Source organism: Pundamilia nyererei, unplaced genomic scaffold, assembly GCF_000239375.1.
Source record: "Pundamilia nyererei isolate P.nyererei 1_Seehausen unplaced genomic scaffold, PunNye1.0 scaffold00081, whole genome shotgun sequence".
Classification (NCBI taxonomy): domain Eukaryota; kingdom Metazoa; phylum Chordata; class Actinopteri; order Cichliformes; family Cichlidae; genus Pundamilia; species Pundamilia nyererei.
The window spans coordinates 127931-154071 of record NW_005187482.1 but is presented as its reverse complement, the minus strand read 5'-3'; the positions used below and the strand labels follow the sequence as shown (position 1 = coordinate 154071).

General features: G+C 42.9%; 3 protein-coding genes across 4 annotated transcripts; 2 read left to right on the top strand and 1 right to left on the bottom strand.

Moving 5' to 3' along the window:
* The first annotated feature begins 223 nt into the window (after positions 1–223).
* Positions 224–18902, top strand: LOC102202008 (ankyrin repeat and fibronectin type-III domain-containing protein 1). Its single transcript, XM_005737948.1, has 19 exons — positions 224–446; positions 2292–2655; positions 4230–4494; positions 4614–4814; positions 6746–6859; positions 7247–7344; positions 7675–7765; positions 8782–8889; positions 10366–10465; positions 11198–11327; positions 11465–11584; positions 11815–11921; positions 13239–13353; positions 13615–13781; positions 14044–14221; positions 14416–14578; positions 14891–15057; positions 15223–15421; positions 16060–18902. The coding sequence occupies exons 2-19, from the start codon at positions 2491–2493 to the stop codon at positions 16740–16742; spliced, it is 3171 nt and encodes a 1056-aa protein (XP_005738005.1). The 5' UTR covers positions 224–446; positions 2292–2490; the 3' UTR covers positions 16743–18902.
* Positions 18903–20604: 1702 nt separating this feature from the next.
* On the top strand, positions 20605–22433 carry LOC102201441 (GTPase IMAP family member 7). Of its 2 annotated transcripts, none has more exons than XM_005737946.2 (2): positions 20605–20816; positions 21014–22433. In XM_005737946.2, exons 1-2 carry the CDS (start codon positions 20783–20785, stop codon positions 22042–22044), a joined length of 1065 nt encoding a protein of 354 aa, XP_005738003.1. In that variant the 5' UTR covers positions 20605–20782; the 3' UTR covers positions 22045–22433. The 2 variants fall into 2 exon arrangements, with proteins under 2 accessions (XP_005738003.1, XP_013767562.1); XM_013912108.1 differs by having other exon boundaries at positions 20999–22433.
* Positions 22434–22476: 43 nt separating this feature from the next.
* kdelr3 (KDEL endoplasmic reticulum protein retention receptor 3) lies at positions 22477–25499 on the bottom strand. The gene is made up of 5 exons (XM_005737947.1): positions 25107–25499; positions 24629–24729; positions 24194–24352; positions 23862–24114; positions 22477–23440 (listed from the first exon to the last, which is right to left on the bottom strand). Exons 1-5 carry the CDS (start codon positions 25195–25197, stop codon positions 23397–23399), a joined length of 648 nt encoding a protein of 215 aa, XP_005738004.1. The 5' UTR covers positions 25198–25499; the 3' UTR covers positions 22477–23396.
* Between the last annotated feature and the right edge of the window lie 642 nt (positions 25500–26141).

Sequence of the window (26141 nt, the reverse complement as noted above, 5' to 3'; positions counted from 1 at the left end):
TAAACTTAAACAGAGTGTTTAAACCACAGCACTGGATCATTATATTGTTACTGAGCTCATTTACTACAAATAAATATTCAAATAAATAAACGGGCCACTTCGTGTAAACCTATCAGTGTTTTTATGACGCAGCACTGCTTCTAAATATGTTCTCAAAAAAAGGAGAAAAAAAAGTTTGGTTCAGAGAAATGATCGCAGATCGGAAGTGGGCGGAACGGGGAAAATGTGCGTGTGCGTCGGCTGTGGAAGGCTCGCCGGTCTGTCTCTCGTCTGTAGCGCTCAGGTGCGCTTCATCCTCATTCAGAGGTGAAAACTTTCCGAAACCGCTACCATGGATTATAAGATATCAGCAGGCAGTCATTTATGAAAATACAGTGAAATATGTTGAAGCATCGCGGCAGAGTCGGAGGAAAGCCCGATTAAAGCCGTTAAAGTCCTCTGTGACGGTAAGAGACCGAAAACTCAGTTATGTTTTTAACTCGGTGAAACGGGAACTTAAACTTTGGATGTTTGATCATTTGTGCTGTTTTTGTGGCTATAATGTGGCATACATTGCGTCACCTGTTGGTTAGATATGATATAGCAAAGTTTTTTATACATATATTTAAAGTTTTATTTTAATAAGACCTATAAATTTTCTCAAAATAGACCAAAATAGGCTTGCCTTCTGTTACTGTTTTCAAATTGAAACTTTTACTCTGAAACAGCCTGTAAGATCGTTTATGTTCATTTTAATTTGTCCTGCTGCTGAATAATCAGAGAAGCACATATAACTTCAGTGTGCAGGCACAAAGTGAAGTCATGTTTTAACAACAGCCCTTAAACTGAAACTCTTTGTGCCTCATTCGTACAAATTCATGTGTCCCAGTCTGATCCCCTAGTTGTGAAGTACTTCCGCTCCACCAGTCAACCTGGTGGAGTGGAAGTACTGAAGACCCAGGCAAATATGTTGCATTACTTCCTGGGGGATCTGAAATGTTAGTCATCAAATGTTTCCATACAGCCACAGCAAACTCACAAACCGGAAAGACTTTTGCAAAATATGCAGCACACTCTGCTCTCTTGGCCACAGTACAGAGAGGTAAGAAAAACCCCCCAGTTTGAGACATGAAATAAAACCACAGTGAATCTACTGTATACTTTCTGTTTATGGTCAGACTGGAGCATCTTACTCTCTAGCCTGCTTACATAACCGCTGTTTGCTAGACTGCAGGTTGAACATGTGCAAACACTTTTTCTTGTTTTGCCTTATCTTCAGGCAGACTCAAGAAAAAAGTAGAAGGAAAAGAAAACGCAAACAAACACTACGGCTCTCTAAATGACTCCTCAGCACTTTCCATAGCTGATGTAAGGCACAGTAAACAAACTGGGGAAACTGTACCAACAACAGTAGCTGCTTTTACCCCTATAGTCCCGCATCCATGTATATAGACAGTGCAGGTACTGTGCGAGCTGTGATGTGCGACGTGACGTGTCACTCAGATGTCATCGTGGTCAAAGGCCCCAGGTGTTGTCCTCCCGTAGCACCAACCAGGGGAGTATTTGCTTTCAGACAAGGACAGCCACCAATGCTCAGCCCTGGGTCTGAGTGTCTCGCTTTCACAAAGATGCTTTTGATATCATAAGCTCAGGACAGCGATGCAAATCAAAACGGCACCGAGATCAGTTTTAACCTGGAGGGCGGTGAAAAGAGAGGATAGACAGAAAGTGGCACTGAAAACGACCTGCTGAGTGAAGAGGAGGGGGAATTTCAGACGGTGCCCAAAGTTAAAAACAAAAAACTGCAAGACAGATTTTCATGCACAAAAAAGTGACTGACTGTAATGATGCAAAGCCAATGGAATTGATAATGAACCATCATTACAGCGGTGGTGATGGATTTTCATCTTCATGCGGATGATGGGAGCGGATTCGAGTTTATTAGCAGGAAAGAATCCTGGCTCTTCCATGCGATCTGGCCTTCCATTCTTCCACTAATTAGATTGATGCGTCTGTTGCCTCGCGTGCTGGAAAACTCCATTCAGAATGAATAAAACCGTGTCACATAATCGTGGGTAAAAAAGATGAACAAAGGGGAGAATAGTGCAAGGCACAAAAATAAATGCTTCGAGGCATTTTCATCTAGTCTGTACAGGAATAGTAACTCTTATCCATTTATCCACCCACACAACACAAGTACTTTTGCTCAGTACTTCAAGTCAGCATCAATTTTTTTCTGTAACATTGAAGTCTGACTGTGTGTTCTTCTTTTGTTTCCCTCTTTGTATTTCTCACCTTATTCTTTAATCAAGGTTTCCACTGACTTTTATCTTTTACTACTCTCTCCTCTCTATCTGGCTCTAAAGCTGGACTCTTAAACTCTTTTTTTCCCCTCCAGCCTTTCACACTATCTCTCCAACCTTTTCTTCAACCATCCCCTGTTCCCCCGTAGCTCACATCCTCTCCTGCTCTCGCCTGTCCTCTTTCAGACCTTTACTTTCTTCTCTTGTCATGTCTGTATCCATGAGGAACCCACCACAGCGCCGGCGCTCTCTAGGTCCCGTCTCGCCCAAACGCATCTACAGAAACCTGTCCTTCAGACTCAGGGGGGGTGGAGAGTCATCTGTTGCCGCCGACTTGGATGCGCCTAAACGCCCCAGCAAGTCTGCAGATGCTGTAAGATATCCAGGTGTCATTCTGAAAGGGAGCTTTGGTCACGTTGACTGAAATGTCATCTGCCTTGGTTTCTGTTATGGTTAAAAACTATGAGATCTCTACTTGACATTACACGCTATCTCTGTGTCACTAACCTCCTGAGACCTGACAATACATTTTGTGGACACGTGTCTCTCAAGGGTATTCCAATAGGCGAGCAGACTCATTGTTAGATGTCTCACGTGTGAGGCTGTCACCATCGTCAAACTGACTCCTACTGTAGTTTGACAGCCACATTTTATGGGAGCAAGAGATAAAAAAAAAAATCAAAGCTAGTTTCAGAAAATAAATCAGTCCTCTGTGACAAAGCATTGTAAGCTTTAAAGCCGACCTATTCGGTTTATCTTATTTCCTGTCATATATGTTATTCATATATTAAATGGTAGATTCACACACTAAACGTGGTTGTGGTCAGCATATGTGTAAGTAATCCCTGTGAACCCAAATCTCTGCAAATACCCTCTTTTTAATTCAGTTCAATTCAATTTTATTTACATAGCTCCAAATCGCAACAACAGTTGCTTTAAGGTGCTTTACATTGTGATGTAACAACAATACAGAAAATACCCCAACAATGAAACGACTATGAGCAAACACTTGGCGACAGTGGAAAGGAAAAACTCCCTTTTAACAGGAGGAAACCTCTTGCAGAAATAGCCTCTGGTTGGGTATTTTAAAACACATTTCTCTTTCTGTTACTGGCTCTGTGTGGCGGCACAAAGAGAGGCACACAGCTATAGCTGTGAGCGCAGAAGCCCGCAACGTCTGCTCTTCATCCCTTCTATTTACGAACCGAGCGGCTGCACAAAGGCTAAATATATAGTAACGGCTGATTACTTTGAACTGTGAACTGTGCATGCGTTGTCATGTATGCAGTGCATGGGCAGTTACCTGAAGCTTGCGATTAGTTTATTTAGGGATTGGTTAATTGATTTTCTTGATTGGCTCACAGCCCTGACACACACTGGCAGTTGCTCATAGTTTGATCTCCCAGGTCCCTTTCAAATATTTTTGAGCTTGTTGAGTATGTGTCAAAAACACTGTGTGTGCAGGTAGAATTTTATAGTTTTAACATCTGCTTTTTAAAAAAAAATTCAAACCAAACCAAAAAAACTGAATTCTTGAAGTTCAGCATTAAAATTTTCCAGTCTTCTTTTATTTTATTGAGAAATTCCCTAACGTCCACTACACAGGGCATTACATTACACTGGGAAAAAAATGCTTTCAGAAAAGGAAATCACTCTCAAGCACCCTCTGTTATATAGAGCTGCTCCTGCTGCTGCTTCATATAATAATAAGAGCAATTCACAAACTTTCCTGGTCTCAGGAGGCTCCTGTATAAAGCATCAGTCGAGGCACCTTTGGTTTATGATTTGATTTGTGTCTGATATCATTCTCCCTTTTAACGCTCCCTTCTCTTTACTGCGGGAAATAAATCTCTCTATCCTTCTTAACCCTCTTTCTCTTTCTCTATCTCGTTCCTCCACCTGCCTACCCTCCCGCGGCCCTGCACCCTTTCTCCTGCTCCCCATTAGTACAAGACCCTGTGGGAGGCAGTGGAAAATGAGGATACACTGGCTGTACAAAGCCTTCTGTCCAGAGACCGCAGCAGCGGTGGAGGAGGCGGAGGCGTATGGGAGAAAGGAGAGAAAAAAGAGAGGGACTGGGAGAGGGACCGGGAGAAAGGGGTGAACAGAGTGAGTGAACAGGGGCTGGTCCCCCTGGATGTGGCTGCCCTTACCCACAATTCCCCGCTGCTTCATGTACTGACAAAGGCAGGAGCCAGACACAACCCTGTTTGTAAGTCTTTTCATGTAAAATGTCAAAAGTAATGGTGTAAAATCAGATTCTGTACGGCTTGACTTTAATTCAGATTATGCCCTTTGTCTTGCTCCGCGTGCTCGTCCTGTGCCTCTCAGTGTGCCGACCAGCGGAGTGGGCACTCAAGCTGGACGCTCTGGTGGCCTTGGCAGATAAACGGACAGAAGAGAGGAAGACGGAGTTAGCGAAAAAGGCCGGGGCAGGCCCTCAGGCACAGGCTGATCTTCAGAGGCACATCCAGCTCTGGAGGCTGCGGCAGCAGCTGTACTATCGGATGAGAGAGAACTTCCAGAACACAGGTCAGCGGTCAGCTTGTGGTATTTCACTGTTTTGCTGCTTAGCACTCAAACTCAGATCAGTTTTCTTTCTGTTTTCAGTGAACTCTCGCTCGTTTTTCCCCCTCATTCTTTATTTCTGCTCTCATAATAAAACTTTTTCTGCAGCCAGCGCAGTACTTTCCTGCCAATTTAACTCTACAAAGCCACCCGCCACTGCTGACAAGACGGCAGTGATCAAGTCTTCAACTCAACATCTTGCTTAAGTTTTACTAAAACTCTCCCTCTAGCCTCTTTCATCTCATCCAACATTCAGCAGACTGCCGTGTCATCAGCCTTTCAAATCCTCTCCTTCCCTGCACTCCCTCCACTGGCTGCCTGTATCAAATAAACCCTCACAGCTGTAGATTTCAGTAGAAATTCACACGTGCAAAAACCTTCAAGACTTCGGCGTATCACGCGTCGACGCATCGGGCAACTTACCATCCTCTGCACCACCTGTTCAAGCCTTTTCCTCTTGGCTCTCTGTTGGGCTAATTTTTTTTTGTCTTATTTTTTTCAGATGTATATTGCAATGTTCCCCGCTGTACCAATTTTAACAGCTCTTTATAAACATCTCTCCTTAGCTCTCGTTTCATTTCTCTTTCAAGCACAGTCAATTCTCTCTCTGACTGTTTTATTATCGCAGCGTTATTGTAAGGGCAGCGAGGCCCCGGCGCTTGTTTTCATGTGCAGTGAAATTAAACTCACTCTTATTGTAAATCTCGCTGGGTAGGAGAGCCGGATGGCATCTTTAAATATAAAATATGGATGTGTTTTTGTCTGACGACTGTGACTTACTTATGGTAATGTTTTCACTCAAGATTACATCTTAGGCTGAAGAAACGGAAACACAATTAGATTTAATCATCAAACTCTGGCAACGTTTTAAAGTACAATTGTGATAATAAAAAGCTCCAAGATTGTCTTGAAACAACACAGAGTCTGCAGGGAATACAATTTTCAACCCTGTAAAGCCTGAGCCATGAAATAATGGCCCCGAAATTCAAAGTTTTTGAATCTGGAATGTTTATTCAAGCATCATTTTTCACAAAATCTGGTGTTTTTGTGCAATTTATTTAGGTTTTTCAGGAGAAAGATTTCCACTGATGATGTAAATAAATAGCGCACAAATACACAAACTTTGTAAGTGTATTTACTGCATACAGCAACCATTTGTAGATAGTAGAAGCAGTAAAAATAGTTTTTTTTTTCTAATCTATTTATTTTTCTGTTTTTAATACAGTTTAATTCACCTTGTCTTGTTGGCCCTTGTGCTGCTGTAACATGTGAATTTCCCCAGTGTGGGATTAATAAAGTCTGTCTATGGTACAGTTGGCCCTGCAGGGTTGACATCAGTCTGGAACAGTCTGATTGCATATCATTTTTCAGTAGCCAGCTGCTAATGCAGTGCTCGTTTTTAACCTTTCTTTAACTGTTGGCAAACCCAGTCAGATGGTTAAAGATTAAATGCTTGGTTGTGGTGCTAAAAAGCACCAGTGTGGGAATAAAAGCCATGGAGAAATAGCTTTTATGTTTAAGAGAATAATAGCCATTACTGTATCTATCTCCTTTTCTGTTAGTGTGTGACTGATGTCTGACCTCACCATAGGCCGAGGTCAGACATCAGTCTGTGGTTGCCGTGATCACCTATTTAAGAAAACCTTAGCTGAGCTAGTGTAAAATAATATGTAGTCTTTCTAAGATAGAGGACAAATATACTAGTGGTTATCAGTGATATCTGTTGGATGTGATAACTTTTCCAGAGTTTATTTGTGTGTGTTTTTTTGTCATCAAGTTTACTGCAGTGTGATATTCTGTAAAACTCAGTGCAGTACTTTGGCTGTCTGCATTTGTTCTGTTATTTACTCGTGCTCATTTTAACCCGATTTTTATCTTTTCAATGTTCCACGCAGAGCTCCCGGGCTCCCCCAGTCATGTGTCCATCCTGGTGACGAGCACATCCTCTCTGTTTGTGACAATCAAAGAGCCAGAGGGGGACACGGTGGGGCTCATCACCCGCTACAGAGGTAGGGAGAGAACCAGGCAAGAAGACTTTCATGGAGGATTGGTTGAATGGATGGGTAGATAAAAGGGTCAGTTAGATGTGGGGCAGAAAATGGATCGATTCATGATGGATAGATAAGGAAATTAATGGAGTATAGACTTTACTGGTGCAATTTAATCAAAGTCTTGAAAGTAATTTAAGCCGGCTGACACAGTATCTAGTTTGGGCTGTTTTTGCTGGTCGGTTTTATAGACGTATAAATGTCATGCTTCGCGGCCAAGAATAGATTAAGCCCAGATGCAGCAAGTTCCTAAACCTGTAAACACTCACGTCCTTAAGTTATCCCTCACGAGGGGTTTTGAGCAAAGCCAGAGAATAATCTATCTGTGGGATTGTTTTGCATTCACAGTCGAATGGAGCACCTCGGCCAGCTTCAAACGCATCCTCGGCACGGCCCAAGTTATAGAGACCAAGAACCCCTCCTACGTTATCAAGGGGCTGACGGCAGTAAGTCGCCCACAGTCACACGTATTCACAACCACAGATAACAGCTGCAAATGCACAGATGGTGCAGACACGCACAGAAACTGACACCTGTAATTTCTCAGAGGCACATAATCAAGCAGACGGGTATAAAACACGTGCTGCAGCTCTGCACCCACACACACTGTGTTTATTGCTCCTCCATCACTATCTTCTGCACTGAACCACCTCTCATAAGAGTACACTTATCAGCAGGCTCACTTTAACCAGATGAATTAATAATGAGAGCGCCGTATGGCTTCTTGGTTAATGCTCGGTGATAATTTGGCAGGTCTGCTGTTTCTCCAAACACAGGGAGTGCATTACTTCGTGAGAGTGAGCGCCTACAACGTGAAAGGATGGGGCCCGCCTCAGTGCTCCACTCCAGCCAGCGCTGCCCCCTCCAGTGAGTGTGCAGAACTACACAACTTTGATGAATGTGGATTTTGAAGCTTCGAAAGAGCTCCATTCTTTCCCTCTTTGTCCCAGTGTAATAGAATTACTTAGCTGACATTAAGCTCGATGTGAAAGAAGTCCAATCCTCTCGTGGCTTGTAGATTAATGAGTTATTAAAACGTGGAGACTTAAAGACGGCAACACGAGTCAATGGGCCATGCAGCCGTGCCGCTTTGACTTTGAATTTTTGGCTCGTAATCTTTCTTGGACGCCACCCACCCCTATCGCTCGGCTTACTTGCTTTTACTTTCTACTTCTAACAAAAGCCAGAGCTGCCAAGCAAGGATTTGTAATGGGGAATAAAGGCTGAAAATATTGATGTCAAAGCAAACACTGGTCAGTAAACAATCACAGCCAGAGTGTAATAGATTGCCCAATTTATCGTAAAGGAGATTTGTTGTGCTTTTCCTTATTTTCTGTCACATATGCTGTTACAGTAGACAGTATATCATATCAATCATGATAAGAAATCCCTCTGAACCCAAAACTCAGGCTTCAGGCAGTTTCTTTCTATACGTTACTATATAATGTCAACATGCACACACACAGGTGGGTGCAGAATCCCCATCCGCCTGCTGTTAATACCTTGAGATTGAGGGGCTTCACTAAGACCCAGTATAAGATCAGTAGGAATTATTCTGTCAACCTTGAGATGGAAGTGAGCGGAAATTAAATAAATAAATAAAGATTCACTTTAAAAACACACACACGCAAAAGACCCCCAGCTTAAATAGATACATGATTAGAGCGAGTCACAATGAATCAACTTCAATTTCAACTTTCACAGCATACAGACGGTCTCTCATGGAGACGCTGTCGCTTCCTAATCACCAAAAGATAAAAAAAAAAAAAAAAAAAGCGGCACTCAGGAGTCGCTTGCAAATTATTTCTTGCTGTCTTAGCTGATTTTCCTAATTGCATAGAAGTGAAAGCCACAATCTGCTTCTCTCTGCCTGTCCTGTGCAGGTTGGAGAGAGTGCGCTGGTGTAAAGTCACAGCTCAGAAATCACGAGGCCCTCGTGAGGAAGCTGCTGGAAGATGCCAAGGAGTCGCATCTTAGAGGATATTGCATAGGTAACGTGAGACCTCTGGTTTTTTTATGCTTTGGTGCATTGGGTCCAAGTGCACATGTTGTTGCCGTTGTGTGTGTGTAATTATACTTGCACAAAATTGAGCTTTTATTGAAATTCTTATGTGTTGTATTTTCAGCCTTGCCTTAAGAATCTCGTGTGGTATTCAGATGTTCATGTTGTTTTAAAAATAATTTGAAACACATCTTGTAATTATAGTAAAAGAGAATGCAAAGTTGTTCTTAAAGTTGTTTGCACAATCTGCTTTTTCATTTAACCTACTAAGACCCAAACTCTTTCATGGCATGCATTTTTAATTTCTCTTTGCTATTTGGGCTGATTGGGACCTGATGAATGTAAAAACAAAGAATTACCTGATTTTTTTATTTATTTAATTTATTTATTTATTTTAACCTGATTTTTGTTGCTGAGAAAAATGAGATCCACATATGAGGACATTCATTTTAAATTTCGATAGAACAGTGGCAGTACAATGTCCTGGTAAGTGGATATCAGGCCCTTGTAGAGCAAAATTTACTATTTTGGTCTAGACAACCCAAAATGTGTCCACATATGTGGACGCCAGGTCCTAGGAGGGTAACGCTATGAATGAATGGAAAGAGCTCCCTACTAGCCTGACAGCATAGACATTTTCATATTTTCTCCCAGAACTCAAAAAAATTGATTTCAAGAAGTCAGTTTTGTCAGATACAACATCTTTATCTGAATTTTGTTTATATACTGATAGGGTAGTTTGCATGTAGGAGTTTTGTGATGTGTTTAAGGAGCCGTCAGTGGGCGATCGTGGCTCAAGAGTTGGGAGTTCGCCTTGTAATCGCAAGGTTGCCGGTTCGAGCCCCGGCTTGGACAGTCTCGGGCGTTGTGTCCTTGGGCAAGACACTTCACTCGTTGCCTACTGGTGGTGGTCAGAGGGCCCGGTGGCGTCAGTCTGTCAGTGCGTCCCAGGGCAGCTCTGGCTACAATGTAGCTTGCCATCACGTGTGTGTGAATGGGTGGATGACTGGATGTTTAAAGCGCTTTGGGGTCCTTAGGGACTAGTAAAGCGCTATACAAATACTGAGGGGTTGTTAGGCTTATTGTTTCTACCTGTTCAGGGACTTTCTTACATTTTGTCCCATGCCAGTATTTAATATCTAAAGAAAATATTAATTCTGTGTTCTTTAACTGTGGTGGTTTACATGTTCAAAGTAGCTGTGTTTTCCGTTCAAGATGTGTGCAAACAGTCAGAAAATCAGATTATTTGCACAAGCCTTTAATGTGCATACTCGACAACATTTTATTTCTACTTCTCACCATTTATATCAGCAGCATGCGCTACAGATGTCAGCTCCTTTAAATACAAAGAGAAAAGTCTTTTCCCTGCCTTCACCCAGTCAAGTGTCGTGCGTGCACAGTGAATGTATTTTGGGAGATAAAATGAATTTCATCCAGTCTGATCCTTCTCGCCTCCTCTCCACAGAGAGCTCGAAGCCCCAGAGTCCCAGCAAGCGTCTGTCAGTGTCTCGAGGCATCAAACAACTGTTCCAGTCCGCCACCAAGTTTGTTCGTTTCCTACAGAGGTAGCGCTCAGTCTCTCTTACCTATCCCACTGTGCCCTGAGGGTATCACAAGTAATGGATTAAATGCAATCCCATTAGAGCAGCATAGGCTGCAAAGTTGAAAAGCCTTATCTCTTACTGTTATTGCAGAGAACAGTAGTCACATTAGAGCCACTGTAGCTGTTAGTAAAAAGGTCTTTTGAACAGAACGATGGTTGTAATCACTGGACTGTGGCAAGTGGCAGGTGACTGATAAATCCTTCATCCTCCCACAAGCGATCCGTCGACCACACTCACCACATCAGAAGCTAGCAAAGTACAAAAGATCGTGCTGCATGATTATGTTCATGAATATGAACCACAGTGAAGGTTAAAAAAAAAAAGAAAACTTTGGTAGTGAACAGAGAGAAGTTGACTGTGTTTGGACCCCTGAGTAATTTAAAAAAAAAGAGACCATGTTTCCTACTGGACTGTCATGTTGGTCTATGAAACCAGCCTCTGTGCTTTTGCTTTACTTGAGGGATTATAAGCTGCTTTGACAGTAATAAGTGTTTGAAAATCCACTGGGTGATTCAAAAAATAAATTGCTGTCAAGCCACAAAATTGATCTTTTTCAGCCATAAACTTTCCCCCCGGAGGCAATGCTTTTTATTGTTTCTTGTAATTTTGCGGTCCGCGGTGACTTGTGAAATTGAAAGCAGCGTGTGCACTTTTTCTGACGTTATCTGCGTTTTCTCAAATTGATCCGGTCAGGGGGGTGTACTTGGCGACTGTGTTCTACCACAAGGATAACATCCTGGTCACAGCCGAAGATCAGATCCCACTGGTGGAGATCCAGTGCTGCTCCACCTCCATCACCCAAGACTTCCTTTGGCTTGCCAAGGTGAACTGTTACATAGCTTGTTGACTCACTGTACAAGTAATTGAATGATCACAATTCATAAATATTAAATATATTTACAGAAAATGAATCTCAGTGTGATTTTTCTGCTTAAATTGGGTGTTCGGTTTTTCTTGTAGCTGTCCTGTGCATGGCAGCAAGTGCCCTGGCTACAGCAAGGGCTTTCCTCCGCTCACTCATCTCCCTCCTCCCTCCTTCAGAACAGACACAACATTTTAAGAGCTGTTTCCCAGCTGCAGGTAGGAAGTTAAGCAGCTTATTGTTAAGATAAGAAGCACCAAAATGGGTTAATTGCTATTTTAATTACTTCTTTACATCTCTTCCTCCTCTTCCTTTCCTTATTTTTGCCATGCTTTCCTCTGTCCGGCTACACAACTGCGCCCACAGATCCCCTGTTTGGCTGAATTAATCTCCAATGCACTTATACTTTTTAATCCTTGGTTTCTCTTGTCCACCTCTGTGATGTCAGTCTTCTCTGGGAGCAGTGGACCTGGGCCAGATCTACTATGAACCCCTGAAGGATCGGCAGGGCAACGTACTGCTAGTCACTCTGAAGGAATTTCCAAACACTCCCAGGTAAGAAAAGGTCAAAGAAAAAGGGCAGAGAGCACCAAAAGGGCTTTTAACTAATTGGGCAAACACAATTTGGAAAAGTTAGAACCCTGGAAAATGTAAATAAGGGCAGAATGCAAGAATATGAAAATCCCATAAACCCATACTGAATACGTGAGAAGACACAGGAAACATATTTGTTTAAACTGAGACATTTTGACAGGGGTGGGAAAGTAAAAAGAAACTGTTGGAGGAACATTTTGCAATTAATTAGGTTAAATAGTAACGGGTCAGTAACACGACTGGGTATAAAAAGAGCATCTTAAAGAGGCAGAGTTTCTCAGTAAAGTAAAAAACTGTATCTGGAAATTATGAAAAGAAATCTGAATAATGTTCTGAAATTAAAATGCAAAGACTTTGATGATCTCATATTATGTTCTGTATATTATTAGAGAATATGGAGAAATCTCTGTGTGTAAGGGACAAGACTGAAAATCTGCCCTCAGGCAACACTGCATGAAAAACAGATGTGATTCGTCATGGAAATCACTGCATAAGCTCAGGAACACTCCCATAAATCACTGTCTGTGAACGCACTTGGCGTCCACACAATTCAGGTTAAAGCTCTATCATGCAAAAAGAAGCCGTATTTGAAAATGATTCTGAAATGCCTCTGTCTACTCTGGCACAAAGCTTATTTGAAATAGACGGAGACAACGCGAAAAAACTGTTATGTTGTCAGGTGAAGGTGGTGAAAAGCAAAAATCTTTTTTGGAGAACGTGGACACAACATCCTCTGGACTAAAGAGCAGAGGTACCATCAGCACTCGGATCAAACGCCTGCATGTCTGATGGCATTAGTTTGCATCAGTGCTGATGGAATTGACAGTTTGCACCATATATAAAAGGTTTTAGAGGAATGTGCAGTGTGCTCTGGTCCAAATTATGTCTTTTTCAGGTAAAGGCTAAACCACATACTGCATTTATTATAACAGCATGGCTTCATAGTAGAAGTGCTAAACTATCCTGTCTGGCTGTCCAGGCTTTTCACCTGCTGAAAACATCTGGCACGTCATGAAATCATAGTTTCAGAATTTACCAGGAAAAAAAACTTCTATCACACTATCACAACAAAAATGACCTTTGTTTGCAGTCGGTGGTAGCGTAATTAGGTGTCAAGCTGGGCATGTTTGGAAGTCATGCTGTACAATATCTTTGGGTTATACAGCCTGTCAGCTGGTTGTTGGTGGGGTACTGGCTTTGCTATTCTTGATGAATCGACCTTTTCTTTGGTGGTTCCATGTGGTTGCATTTCATTTTTCCCTGGCTTGTCTGCTCTAGCCCCCCCGACCCCCCGCTCCACTGGATGCCTCTGGCACGCCTGGAAAAGAACCGCAGCAGAACGCCTCTGCTGCCTGAGCCCACCGCCATGGACATGCTCGCTGAGCAGCTCAAGGTGAGGAGAGGAAAACAGTTGCGCCCAGCAGCGGCTTTCAACAATAGCGCATTGGGCGCTGAGTTTTACTGAGCCACTAGTTTACCTCCTGTGCTGCTAACCCTGAAAAAGCGCTGAAATTAATTTGGGATCCCCAAACTGAATTAGTTAACAACACATAGTGAGGCAGGGGGAAATAAGTCTCATAAGCTTTACATCCTATTAACAGATCTTAACATTTCTCTCTCTTTTGCACCGTATCTCTTTGTCTCTGTTCTCCAGGAGAAGCTGTCCTTTCACAGGCACAGCCTCCAGTGCGCCCAGCCGGGTCTGTATGTGGGCATCCTGAAACTGTGTAGCTCGGTGGAACAGATCAGGGTGCTGGTGCCTCAGAGGTTGCCCAGTTTACTCTGCCACACACGGGTTCGGCACAACGCGCACGTGACCAGGTAAGGTAACTTGACCAGGTGATATCTGTGTCAGTCTCTTGATAGACTATGTTGACCTTCATCAGGTTATTGCAGTATTTTTACAACTTTATCTGGAAAACAACCGTCGAAAAAGATATACTATTTTAAATGATCTGCACAAACAAGTGCAGTATCTATACAAATGTTAGGGCTTCAACAAGCAGTGATACTGGATTGTTTTTGGACCTCTCTCCTTACTTATTATGCCCGTTTTGTTGACTGTGTTTTTACTGTGTGGCAGAGAGGAGTGGACGTGGCTTCAGAGTCATGTTTACACTGCAGCCAATGGCGGTGTTCAGAGTCTGTTGGACGCTGAGGACGAGAGCACGATGGAGAGCAGCAGTATGGAGGAATTCGTCAGGTCTCTGAGAGCAGCAGTCACACATCTCCTGACGAAGCTCAACATCCCCCTCTACAGGGTAAACACTACTTTCCAGCCACCTCATATTTACCTGAAACACCTGAAATTCTCTGTCAGACTATTGTGAAGAGAAATAATCTTTTAAACTGATTTTCTTTGTCCGCTTTATGTTGTTTTATCAGCACTAGCTCTTGATCCAGCGGAAGGATTTTCTGTTTCTCATCTGTATTTGAATAATTGTGTTTCTCACAGGCGTATCAGTACGGCGTGTACACCCAGGAGTTGCTTCAGTTTGGGGATAACCTGTCAATGCTGCTGCTGCTGCCTCCCAGTGAGGACTTCAGCTCCAGTTACTGGCCTCTGGTGGGGATCAAGGAGCCCGGCCTCACCATGCCTCTGCAGATCTTTGAGCTGGGTAAGTGGAAAACTATATATCCAGTGGATCTATTTAACAATGGTAGCGCAGAGTGTTTCAGTGATGAGAAAAGGGACCCAGAAACGGCGAGCTAGACTGACACATACTGTCTAAATGAGACTACAGTTTTAAATGTTAAATAAATCCCTGCAAAGATATGCAGAAAGCACACTGAGGCACAATGTCTAATGCAGTTCACTGTTCTCCTCTCATTAAAGCTAGAGTAGAGTGGACTGATAAATTCTGTGGCTTTTTCCTCCTGGCTTTGATGAAGTCATTTGTCTTTCCTCTCCTCTCTGGCTTGTCACCCAGTTCACTTCTGGACATATGAGCGGGATTTCCTCTCACAGTACTGTCAGGCCTGGGTAAGGCTGGAGCTGGACACTCACCTTGCCCAGCAGGCTCTACGGGAAGCGCTGGAGACCAAAGAGGTGCAGGAAGCCCGGGAGCGGCTGAACCACATCAGTGGGCTTTCACAGGTGAGATCCTGTGACACGTGGTTTATATTTGCTTCCACTGTTGCCAAATCCACATTTGAGTTGACTTAATTATATTTTAAAAAGTAAAGTAAAGATTTCATAATGAAAGTGAATTAGAGACAAACGCGGTACTGTCTCTACTGCCTGTTTTTTATGTTTCATTAGCGTCTGGATGTGGTCTGGAGGGATGCCCGCTGGATTATGGACTGTCTACAGTGTGTTCGGTCCAAGCAGTGGGTGGGGGCGGTGCCTTTAGGCCTGGTGATGGGAGGAGACCCACCACCATGTCCTGATGGTGAGGAAGAGGAGAGTTTGACTGTCCGATTGTCATGGCCCCATCGATTAGCACAGAGAGCCATTACAGGTACTGCAGTCATGCTAGTGTACACATGTAGCACTGAATACACAAAAACATTATTTAACATGAATTTAATTACTTATTTACATAATTTTAAAATCTGTTGACTTTCCCCTATAATGGCCTTTAGAGTTGCATGTTAAATGTAAAAGTTGTGACAAATGACTGGATAGATCAACTGCCTTCAAAGACCTGCTGTGGAAGAGAGCCTGAGATTGATGATAACCAATGATTGAATGTTGAGTGGTGTATAAACACATAGTGAGTGAAAAAATGTGAGTGAAGAAGACAAATTCAGAGCATCACGGGAAGCCCTAGCAGCCTAACTAAAGGAGGATTCAGGGTCACCTGATCCAGATCATTTTATTTATAAGATTAATTATATGTTTAAATCTTATTCGATCAATCTGAAAAGCAGCAGCAGAAAGCAGTTGCGGATATTTATACTTGGCAAAACAGAAAATATGTCTGCTAGTCAAAACACTTGAGGGAAAATTGAATATTACAATGAACTGTTACCATTGCACTGTCATAATAACTGCTGTTACAAGAATTAAGTGTAATTTGTAGAGCAAATGATGCTTTAAAACAAAGATAAATACTTTCTCTTTCTCGACCTTATTTTCTTCTTGCTTCTCTTTCAGAGAATTCGGGCAGTGCGACTCCACCAAACATCGTCACCGCTGAGGTCTCAGCTCCAGCTATCCCTGCAGAGGCTGCGCTGGTGTTGATGGAGGGTGTCGTGAAGGGAGGGTACCCTGTAGACATCACCACTCAGTTGCCTGCAGACTTGGCAAGTTCTGGCCAGTCAGATTTGGGATCTGGAAGTGCTTTAATGGAGTCTGGATTGAAGCCTGCTGCTGTTGCACAGCTGGAAGTGGACTATCCAACTTTGGACACACAGGAGTCCTACAGCAGAGAACAGGACTTACCTTCCAGCATCACTGAAGTAATCCGGCCGATGGAGATGGCAGAGTTGGTGGACATCTTGCCAACGCTGAGTCTCATTGAGGAGGAGAACCCCTCATGCCCATCCACGCCATCAGTAATGGACATGCTAGAGAGCTTTGGACTGGACATTGGTGAAAGAAACTCCATCTTTGAGTTTGGGAATTCAGACCCAGTGGATGGAAGCAGCTGCCCGTTGTCACAAGAACAATACACGCCTGCCTCTTATGGCACGGTGAATGGCACAGACGGTGATGCGCCTGTTTCCACAGACGTTCCTCAAGACGAAGCAGAGACTCAGAAGCTTCCCAGTAAGGGGGCGTGTCTTCCAGTAAGGAATCAAGTGGAGTGGGAGAGACCCTCTAACAGCTCATCCTGATGTCAGCTTAAACACCTGGATCCTTCAGACTTTAGTGTGAATTTACATGCAGAAAATCCAAATTTGACCCTGTGACTTAGACATTCTCCTTGTTTCCTGATCTTAAATCAGTGTTTTAAATGACAGGCAGATACAAGCTCATATCGCACACTTGTCACACCCAAGATAATGGAAAATACGGGAAATGAAAAGGAGGCTGTGTGGATTTTTTCCCTTTTTTTTTGCACATTTCTTTGGCTTTAGTTTATCTTTTCTAATATAGAGTCCATTTAACCTTGTTAGGTGGAAAAATTAAGCTATATTGTTGCTGTTATGACTTGAAAACCCATTATTCACTACAGCACAAAAACATCCACGCTGCTGCTTGTCGGAGCTGTAAACAAACCCATTAAATTCCCACAATTCAGTCAAATGGAAGCATTTGCTTGGCAGATTAAGAAAAGCTGTCATACTTGCATGTGTAACTGAATAATTACGGCTGCGTTTGGTTTGGTTCGAAGCGGTTTCTCTGGTTTATTTACCACAGAGAGGCAAACTGAACGAGAGCGCTGAAAGCATATTAGAATGTAAGAACACAATAGGATATAATGGTCTTGCCTTTCAGCTCGGCGTCTTTCAGTGAAAGTCAGTATATGGCCATTTTAATGAGACGCTTTTTCAAATTAAACTTCTTTGTGCGTTGCCACAGTTAATACTATTATGGAAGTGCAATATGTTAGGCATAAAATACAAATGCTTGAGTCGGTTAGCCAGCCTTGAGAGGCTGAATCAGCGTGCGACCTCATAAACGAGCTGTAGTAATGAATGTACTATTAATGAAATGACATCTAAACATCCCAAACATCCAGATAAATGAATTTAGAGGCCGTTTGTATCTCCTACATGTCCTCACTTCTAGGAGAAAATCAATGCCTGCATGTCTGATTTCAAAAGCCCCTGCACTCTCTGACAGCTGCTAATGCACTCCTGCTTGTTTGACATGTTATCTCACTCTGTACTTGTTAAGGCTGGAAATCCATCATAGTTTAATGCAATTTCAAATCACTCGGAATGACTTCAAGCGCCCGTTTGATGCTGGAAGATGGTGCACTTACACAGATTGTTAATTAAACAAAGAGGAGCGCGGAGTTTGACTTGAGATAAGCAGCTTGGTATTTTAATCGCACCCCCATCCCTTTATGATAAAACGAAGGCGTAGAAACATCAGCTTTGAACGGTATTTGGTTTAACAATACAATCTAGTGGAGCGATCTGCTGAGAATGTCCCCCCACTGATGTGTCGAAATCATTCGTCTTAAAAGAGCAGATAATGGACTACAGCAGCGTGATGTTCAAATTCTTATTAAGATAGAGCCGGCTCTGACAAACTTTGAATAGTTACAGGTGGGATCAAAGCAGAAGTTTTTTCCCCCTGTGTAATTTAATGGGAAAGCATTTATGGTATTTAATATGTGTATCAGAGGAAACTTGGTCACCATACATCAGTTAGAGCACATCATTGATCTTGTGCTTTAAATGCTCAGTCTGTGTGTGAGGAGGTGAAAAGTGTTGGGATGGTGAAAAGTCATATCAGGTTGACCTGACCATACAGAGGGGAATCTGCCCCCTTTGGTAACTTGATGCACTTTTAGATGGAAGACTGAGAAGAGTGAACTGGTGTTTGTTCTGAAGATGATGGACCATAGATGGCTGTTTACTGACACCTAGTGGTCATAAATGATTAAAACTCTCTTCAATTTGTGGCTAATATGCGAGTTTTGGCATTCGATTCATGCTTTTCTGATGTTTACAACTGGCTGGAACATAGATGCAATGCAATAATGAATAATAAGAGAAATATTAAGTAAAGTGAAAACAATCAAAACTATTTATCCTGTCACACTCAGATCTGCAGTTTGTTGTGTTTATCACAGCAGGGCTCACAGTAGTTACTGAAATATCTTTTGTTTCAATAAATAGGCCGCTCTTAACTCATCTCAGCTCATCTAAATGACTTCATTGCTACTGTTTTGGTGTCATGTATTTACTGTGCAATCTGTGGCCTGCAGTTTAGGTTTCTCTTTAAGTGTCAAAAGACAAGGGAGGAAATTTGACACCACAGGGCTAACTCTGGCTTATTTAGTTATTTTGCTGTTTGTGAATAAGCACAGTCCATTTCAAATAAATCAAAATTAAATCAAAATGTTCAGAGTTTCAGATCTTTTCCAAAGCTCCACGTCCAAAAAGGTAGTTTAAAATGTAAATAAAAACAATGCAAAGATTTGCAACTTCCTGGCCCATATTTCACTCACAGTTAAACAGAGAAAACCTATTAAACACATATAAGTGTTTAAACTGAGCATTTTCAGAAAAAAGTGTGGCACTTTTGAATTTGGTGGCAGCAATATGTAGCAAAAAGTTGGGCGGAGGCAACAAAAGACTGGAAAATGAAGTCATAGTAAGAAACAGCTGGAGGAGCATTTCGCATCTAAGAGCACCTTTGGGGGGCAGAGGTTCGAATAATTTCAGAATAATGTTCCTCAGTGTAAAACTGTGAAAACTCTGAATGTTCTCATAATAACAGCACATAAAATAAAAAGTTTCAGAGAATCTGGAGAAAAATCTGCTCAAGGGACAAGGCTGAGAATCAGTAGAAGATCTCTGTGATCTTTGGACACTCGGGCGGCACTGCATTAGAAACAGGGATGTTTCTGTCATGGAAATCACTGCATGAGCTCAGAGACGTGTCCAGAAGTCAGAAGTCTGAAGTTCACAGAAGTCTGTGAACATAGTTCATCATGGCATCCACTAATGCAGGTTACTTTATTCAAAGAAGAAGCCATATGTGAACATGATTCAGAAACACTGTCTTCTTGGGGCCAAAGATCTAAAATAGACTGAGGCAAAGTAAAAAAAACTGTTCTGCAGTCAGATAAATCAACATTTTTATTTTTTGGGGGGTGAACATGGACTACCACATCTGGACTGAAAAGAAAGGACCATCCTACTTGTCATCAGCACTCAGTTCAAAGCCTGCATCTCTGATTGTATCATGGTACATCAGCTTGCACATCTGTAAAAGCACCATATGGTCCCATCCAGATGACATGTTTTGTTGGGAAGGCCTTGCATATGGACAATCCTAAACTACATACTGCATCTATTATAACATCTTTGTAAAAGAAGACTCTGGTGCTGAACATGCTGATGAAACAAAACATATGACAAAGAAGACCCAGGACTGTAGAACAGCTAGACTCACATATCAGACAAAAAGGGGGAAACAGCTGGTCTCCTCACTTTCCAGATGTTTACAGACTAGTGCTGAAATGCTACACGATAAGGAACATGGCCCTGTCCCAATTTTTTTGAGACATGTTGCTGCCACCAAACTCAAAATGAGCTAATATTTTTCTTAATATGGTTAATTCTCCCAGTTTTAACATTTTTCTTTAATGTTTCTATTATTAATAAAAATGTTTGGAGTCTGCCAAAAGTGTGACTTTGGTCTGGAGACTGGTGAGGATAACTTAAAACACCATTAGCCCTGAACTGAAGAACTAAAGGCTTTTTGTTAGTTTCGTTACGTTAGGATATTCTAATAATTGTTAACAGACGGAAATAGTATTTCTGTCTTTTTGGTGAAGTTGACGTTGATGCGTTCATTATGTGAGGATTCACTGCCATCTAGTGGTCACAGTTTGAAACAACGGCATTAAATTTGTATCAAAAGATCGAATTATTATTTATCACTCGTGTTGGCCATCGTATTGTCACAGAGCTCCGTTAATAACACTTTTCTGCAGTTTTCACTGCAAGCTAACACGTATCCCTCGTGTTATCATTTTTTGTGGGTTTGGTTACACTGTGCGTCAGGGTGACAGTGTGCAAGCAGCGCCTCTCTGCTCCACCATAGATTGCAGCTGCATTGAAGCACTCTGCGGTCAAATGATCTAGAAACACGAGCGTATCTCAGACAAAGCCAGTCTCTGTCTTTCTCCAGGATTTCAGCTATTTTTAAAAAATCATTTTGAAGGCTTCACTACAGTTTCTCCATCAGAATGTCGTCATCTGAAAGTGCTGCGTCACATGAAGGTATGGCCATTACACTTGTGTTGCATTACTTTGGATTAGCAAGCTGTGAACGATCAAATCACTTACCCTTTGAAATGTAAATGTGCCTACATGATTTAATATTATATATGTTGCCTGGATGTGCATGCATTATATTAATGTCAAAGGTAATTATGACACACATATGACTCTCTGTTTGGCAGTCAGTGAAGCATCAGCCCCCACATCAGAGGCTGAATCTCTGAGGATCGTTCTGCTGGGCCGGACCGGGACAGGCAGAAGCTCCTCTGGCAACACCATCCTGGGAAGGTCTGCGTTCCTGGTGGACGTGTCCCCCTGTTCTGTAACTGCACGATGCAAGAAACAGAGCGGGATAGTGGGAAGGCGGAGTATCTCCGTCATTGACACTCCCGGGCTCTTCCACACACACCTGTCTTCTCAGGAGGTTATGGCAGAGGTGGGACAGTGTGTTGGTTTCTCTTCTCCGGGACCCCACGCCTTCTTGGTGACACTGCAGCTCGGCAGGTTCACCCATGAGGAGAGGGAGGCCTTTGAGTGGATCAAAGCTAGATTTGGGCCTGGAGTAATGAGGTTTACGATGGTGCTGTTCACCTGTGGTGACCAGCTGAAGGGGAAACGCCTGGAGGACTTTCTAGAGCAGAGCCAGGATCTGTCTGAGTTTGTCAGCAGTTGCCATGGAGGATATCACGTCTTTGATAACAGCAGGCAGGAGGAAACAGATGAATGTTCACATCAAGTCATGCAACTTTTGGAGAAGGTGGACCAAATTGTGGCTAAGAATGGAGGCGGTTGCTACAGCGATGAGATGCTGAAGGAGGCTGAAGGTGCCATAAGGGAGGCACATGAGAGGATTCTGGGTGAAGCTGGGCACGTGGTGGAGTCTATTCAGACAGAGGCTGAGGTCACAGAGGGGCAGCTGCCAAGATTGGAAAAGAAGTGGGAGGATGAGGAGAGGAGAAGGGAGGAAGAGGAGGCCCGGAAGAGAGCGGAGAGGCTTTTCTGGTGCGAGCTGGTGACCGCCCTGGGGAAAGGTGCTGCGGAGGGGGCAGGGATCATGGGAAAGGACAAGGGGAAAGGGAAAGCTGTGAAGAAGGCTAAGGTGGTGGAGAAAGTGGCAGCTCTGGCTGCGTCTCCGCTCTCTGTCAGGTCGGCTGCGAAAGCAGTGGGAGGGGCCGTGAGAGAAGGAAGCAAGGTGCTATACAAACACAGAAAAACTTTACTGCGCTGAAAGGTAAATCAAAGAGACAGGACACAACGAAGCCTGCGTGGTGAGGACAAGTCACTTGATGTAAGGCCAGCTGGACTTCTTTAGGTTTTGAAGACATTTCGCTTCTCATCCAAAATGTTTCTCTAGAGAAGGGGTCAAATCCCTACCAGGGGTTTATAGCCCGAGACCATCCACCAGGTGCTCTAGGGATGAAAAAGCCTCCTGGATGAGAGGCGAAGCATCTTCAAAGACCTAAAAAAGCCAAGCTGCCATTTTCTCAAGCTCCACCATGACCTGGATGAATGAGAACCTACAGATGCATCACTTAACTATGATTGTGTTTCTATTGTTCAACACCACAATCGCACCACACACGCACTCTTAGACTATACTGTGAAATACGAACTCACGGCACAATAAAGTCACACAAAAAAAAAAGTCCAGTTCATCTTATTATGACTTCACACATTTGTATTTGTCAAAAATTGGTTAGTTCGCTACACAGATACAATACATTAAAAAAACAATTTTCCCATCATTTCCACCCCCGACACAATGGCGTGATTTGGTTAAGGTAACAACACAGGAAGATTTAAAAATAAGAAGAACGGTTTAAAACATTGCAGCAGTTACCTTATCCGTCTTTGGCTTCATATAACAAGTGACAACATATTTTAGCCCTTTTTCCTCTTCTGTACAAATGCACTGACACACAAAAGATGACGAAGGGATTCATCAGATTGCAGCTGGCAGTGAGGAAAGGAAATGGTTTGCATACAACGCAGTGACCTATTCAGGGAGTGTCTAACAGCACAGAGTGAAAAAGGACAACACGTCGTAAAAAGATCGGGGAGCACAAATGTACAAACACTACCATATTTTTAAAGACTATGTGAAATGTGAAGGATTTATCCTGAAAGAGAACTACGTGTAGTCCACCTGAGTGCTGTACAAAAAACATTGCAGCTACATTTTTGTGCTCAAAATACTCTTGATTGTTCAGGATGTAATGTAAGCACCTCCAGAGTCACAGTCACCCTCAGCTTCCAAAGAAAAACAAAAAACAAAAAACCCACAAGCGTGCACAAATACTGTTTCTGTACTGCTGTTGCTCACTTGCCTGGTGCATATTAGGGACACACTTCCAGTGTCGCACCTGCATCTTATGGACTAATAAAACAACCATCCTGCAAATGTACAGACTTAAACCCAAAGAACCGATCAGACAAAAAAAGAAGAAAGAAAAAAATGGTCTAAACTACAATCACAGACCAGTTATATCATTAAGTACAAATACAGCTGAAGGATCTACTCTCAGATGCCGATACGTGGCAGGCACAGAAGGGTGGAGGGCTGTGGTGGAGGGGTCCGTTTTAAACCGGCATTGGCAGGGTCATCTTTCCTCTTCCCCGAAGCACTGAAGGAAGGTGGACGAGAAAGAAAAAAGTGAGAACACAGCGAGGGTGAGGGAGTGTTTTTTTAGCTTCCCCCACTCCTTTGTTTAGCAGGTGAGCAAACACTTTAGAGCAACCTACAGCAGCTGGCATTAAGGATACATATCCTCCCTCGACAGGTAAACAATCTGAGCAGAAGCTCTCTTTCAGTCACAGAGCATAGCTGTGTGCTAGATTTCATTGCAAATTACTTCTGCATGCTGTTTTATATCAGCAGAACAGAAAGTGCAGTAAAACAGGCAAGGCCGATAACCCTAATAATAACGCTGCAAATATCGGATGATTACTCAAACATAATTCTGGCGTGGCGTCCTGCCAACGTAAATGGATCACACCTAGACTCGGCCCTGTAGCGTCGCAGCGAGTGATCGTGTTCTTACTCACCTTTTGTGACGTAGAGGTAGAAGAAATCGCAGTAGAAGATGGTCTGCACGACGCCGGACATCACCGCGATCTGGTCGAAGAAGCCCTCCGTGTGATAGCGCCACACCCAGTTGGCGATGTAGAGGGCTCTGTAGAGGCCGAGGAAGAACAGGTAGTGGGTGGTGATGGACTCCGCCTCGCCGGTCTTGGTGATCATGAAGAGCTGTGGCATTATGGCCACTGCTTCCAGAAAGATGGAGAAGGTCCACAGGATCTGGAGGCAAAGGGGTGCGTGTTAATTTTAAAGCTGTTTTTAATTGAGGGAGCTCTACATTTCTGACAGACACCTTTACCTCCATTGGGGTGAAAGCATAGTTCTCCAGGAAGGACAGCCCGGTGACTGGGACCAGCAGGAACTCCACGCGGAAAGTGTCGTTCTCAGAGTCGTACGTGTTCCTGAAGCGCATGTAGATCAAGTACACCGTAGCATAGGACAAAGCCAGGAACACCACCTGAGGGCGGAGCCAAACACTGATCAGGAAAAGTGAACTTAATTGAAGACACTGTGAAACACTACAAGATGCTTTTGCTTATTTTGCTAACATCCCTGCTTTGTGTTTATTATCTATATATAGATATATATATGTATGTGTGTGTTAGTGAACACACAGAGATCACAGCTGGTACAAGAAATGAATGACTCTAACTTATGGCGGTCATTCAGCTCAAAGGTAATCTGACAGGGAAATGTGTGTGTGACTGTGTGTGGGTGTGACCTACAAACTTACCTTCATGACCGTGTTGTAAGCAGAAATGTAGACCGTGAACAGGTCGAGATACCTGGTGGTGAAGACAATCGCAAACAGCACCTGAGACTTCCCAGAGATGCCTGTAATGGAAATAAAATGAGAGAAATTAAAAGTGAGAGGATGAAACAGAGAAGTTAAACGTTTCCTTTTTTTCTTCTTTCTCCTGCAACTCAGCTGTGCAGCTGTCTCACTTTAAGCAAAGCTGTATGATTGGTCGAGCAGGCTGCTCTTAACTTTGTTATCATTGCCACGTAGCTTCCACTGGCGCAGGACAATCAGCGCCATGCAAATGCCATCCTTAATACACAGCAGATAAGAGAAGTTTCATTGTGGCACAGCTGTTTTTGTGCACCACAGCCACACGCATACATCTTTAGCGCGGATGAAAAATCATAACAGCCCAAATGCACTGATATGATCGCACAGCACCCACACTGTGTTGCTAGTGTCAACCTACCAGCACACGACTTGGACCTCCATATCTTCAGCAACAGGATGATGATAGCCACCAAGTGTGACACGTCACCCGCCAGACGGAAGATATTCATGGTTAAGCAAAAAACCTTAATGCAACTCCTCACGGGCCTTGCACGTCCTCAGGAGGCAGTCACTGCTTATAAAACGCCAAAGGGGTGCTGTGCTGGCGTGGGCAGAGAGGCGACAAGCTGCGCGGTCACGGTCGGACGGCTCACTCTCTGTGCGCGTGACGCTAGACACAGACTCCGTGGATTCCGCTTACAGATCCGTGTGTGCCGTGGACAGACAGGAAAACCGCTTCCGAGGAGGTGACGTGGCTGATAGCTCAGCTCTTCGCCGTCATAGATTCATTACAGAGCTAAATATATCTGTTTCCGGCTTACGACTTTCAAAGTAAAACCTTGTGCTGGTTAAAGCGCATGCTCGTTGAGAGTTTAGCCCAATGACTAGGGCTGAACGATTATGGAAAATAATCTAATTGCGATTTTTTGCCCCAATATTGCGATTGCGATGCGATATGCGATTATTTTTTAAGGTCTTTGTCTTCTGTATTATTAAACAAAGACAAGCAATACATCATATAGTATGGCCAATACTATATTACATAAATTTTAAACTGTTCTTTCCTGGAAGACAGACCTCTGTTATGATGACATGAAGTGATGCATGAATTGATGACTGACATTTTTATTTAACTTCTTCAATCACAACAGTATATTTGAACATACACAATAGTTTATTCTTAGCTTACAAACATCTGAGCATAAAGTGCTGACAAGGAACCCTGGTGTAAACATTAAAATGAAAGTCAGTACAATGTGCAGATTGCAGAAATATACATTAAAAAAATCAGTGGCTTTACCACACTCAGTTTTTCGACATCTGTGAACTACTAGACAGTCATTCAATTAAAAAATAATATTAAATAAATAAAACTAATAAATAAAAAATACACACATCTTACTAATCTCTGCAGTCAGTAACATTACACATAAAGTGCAAACATAATAGCAAT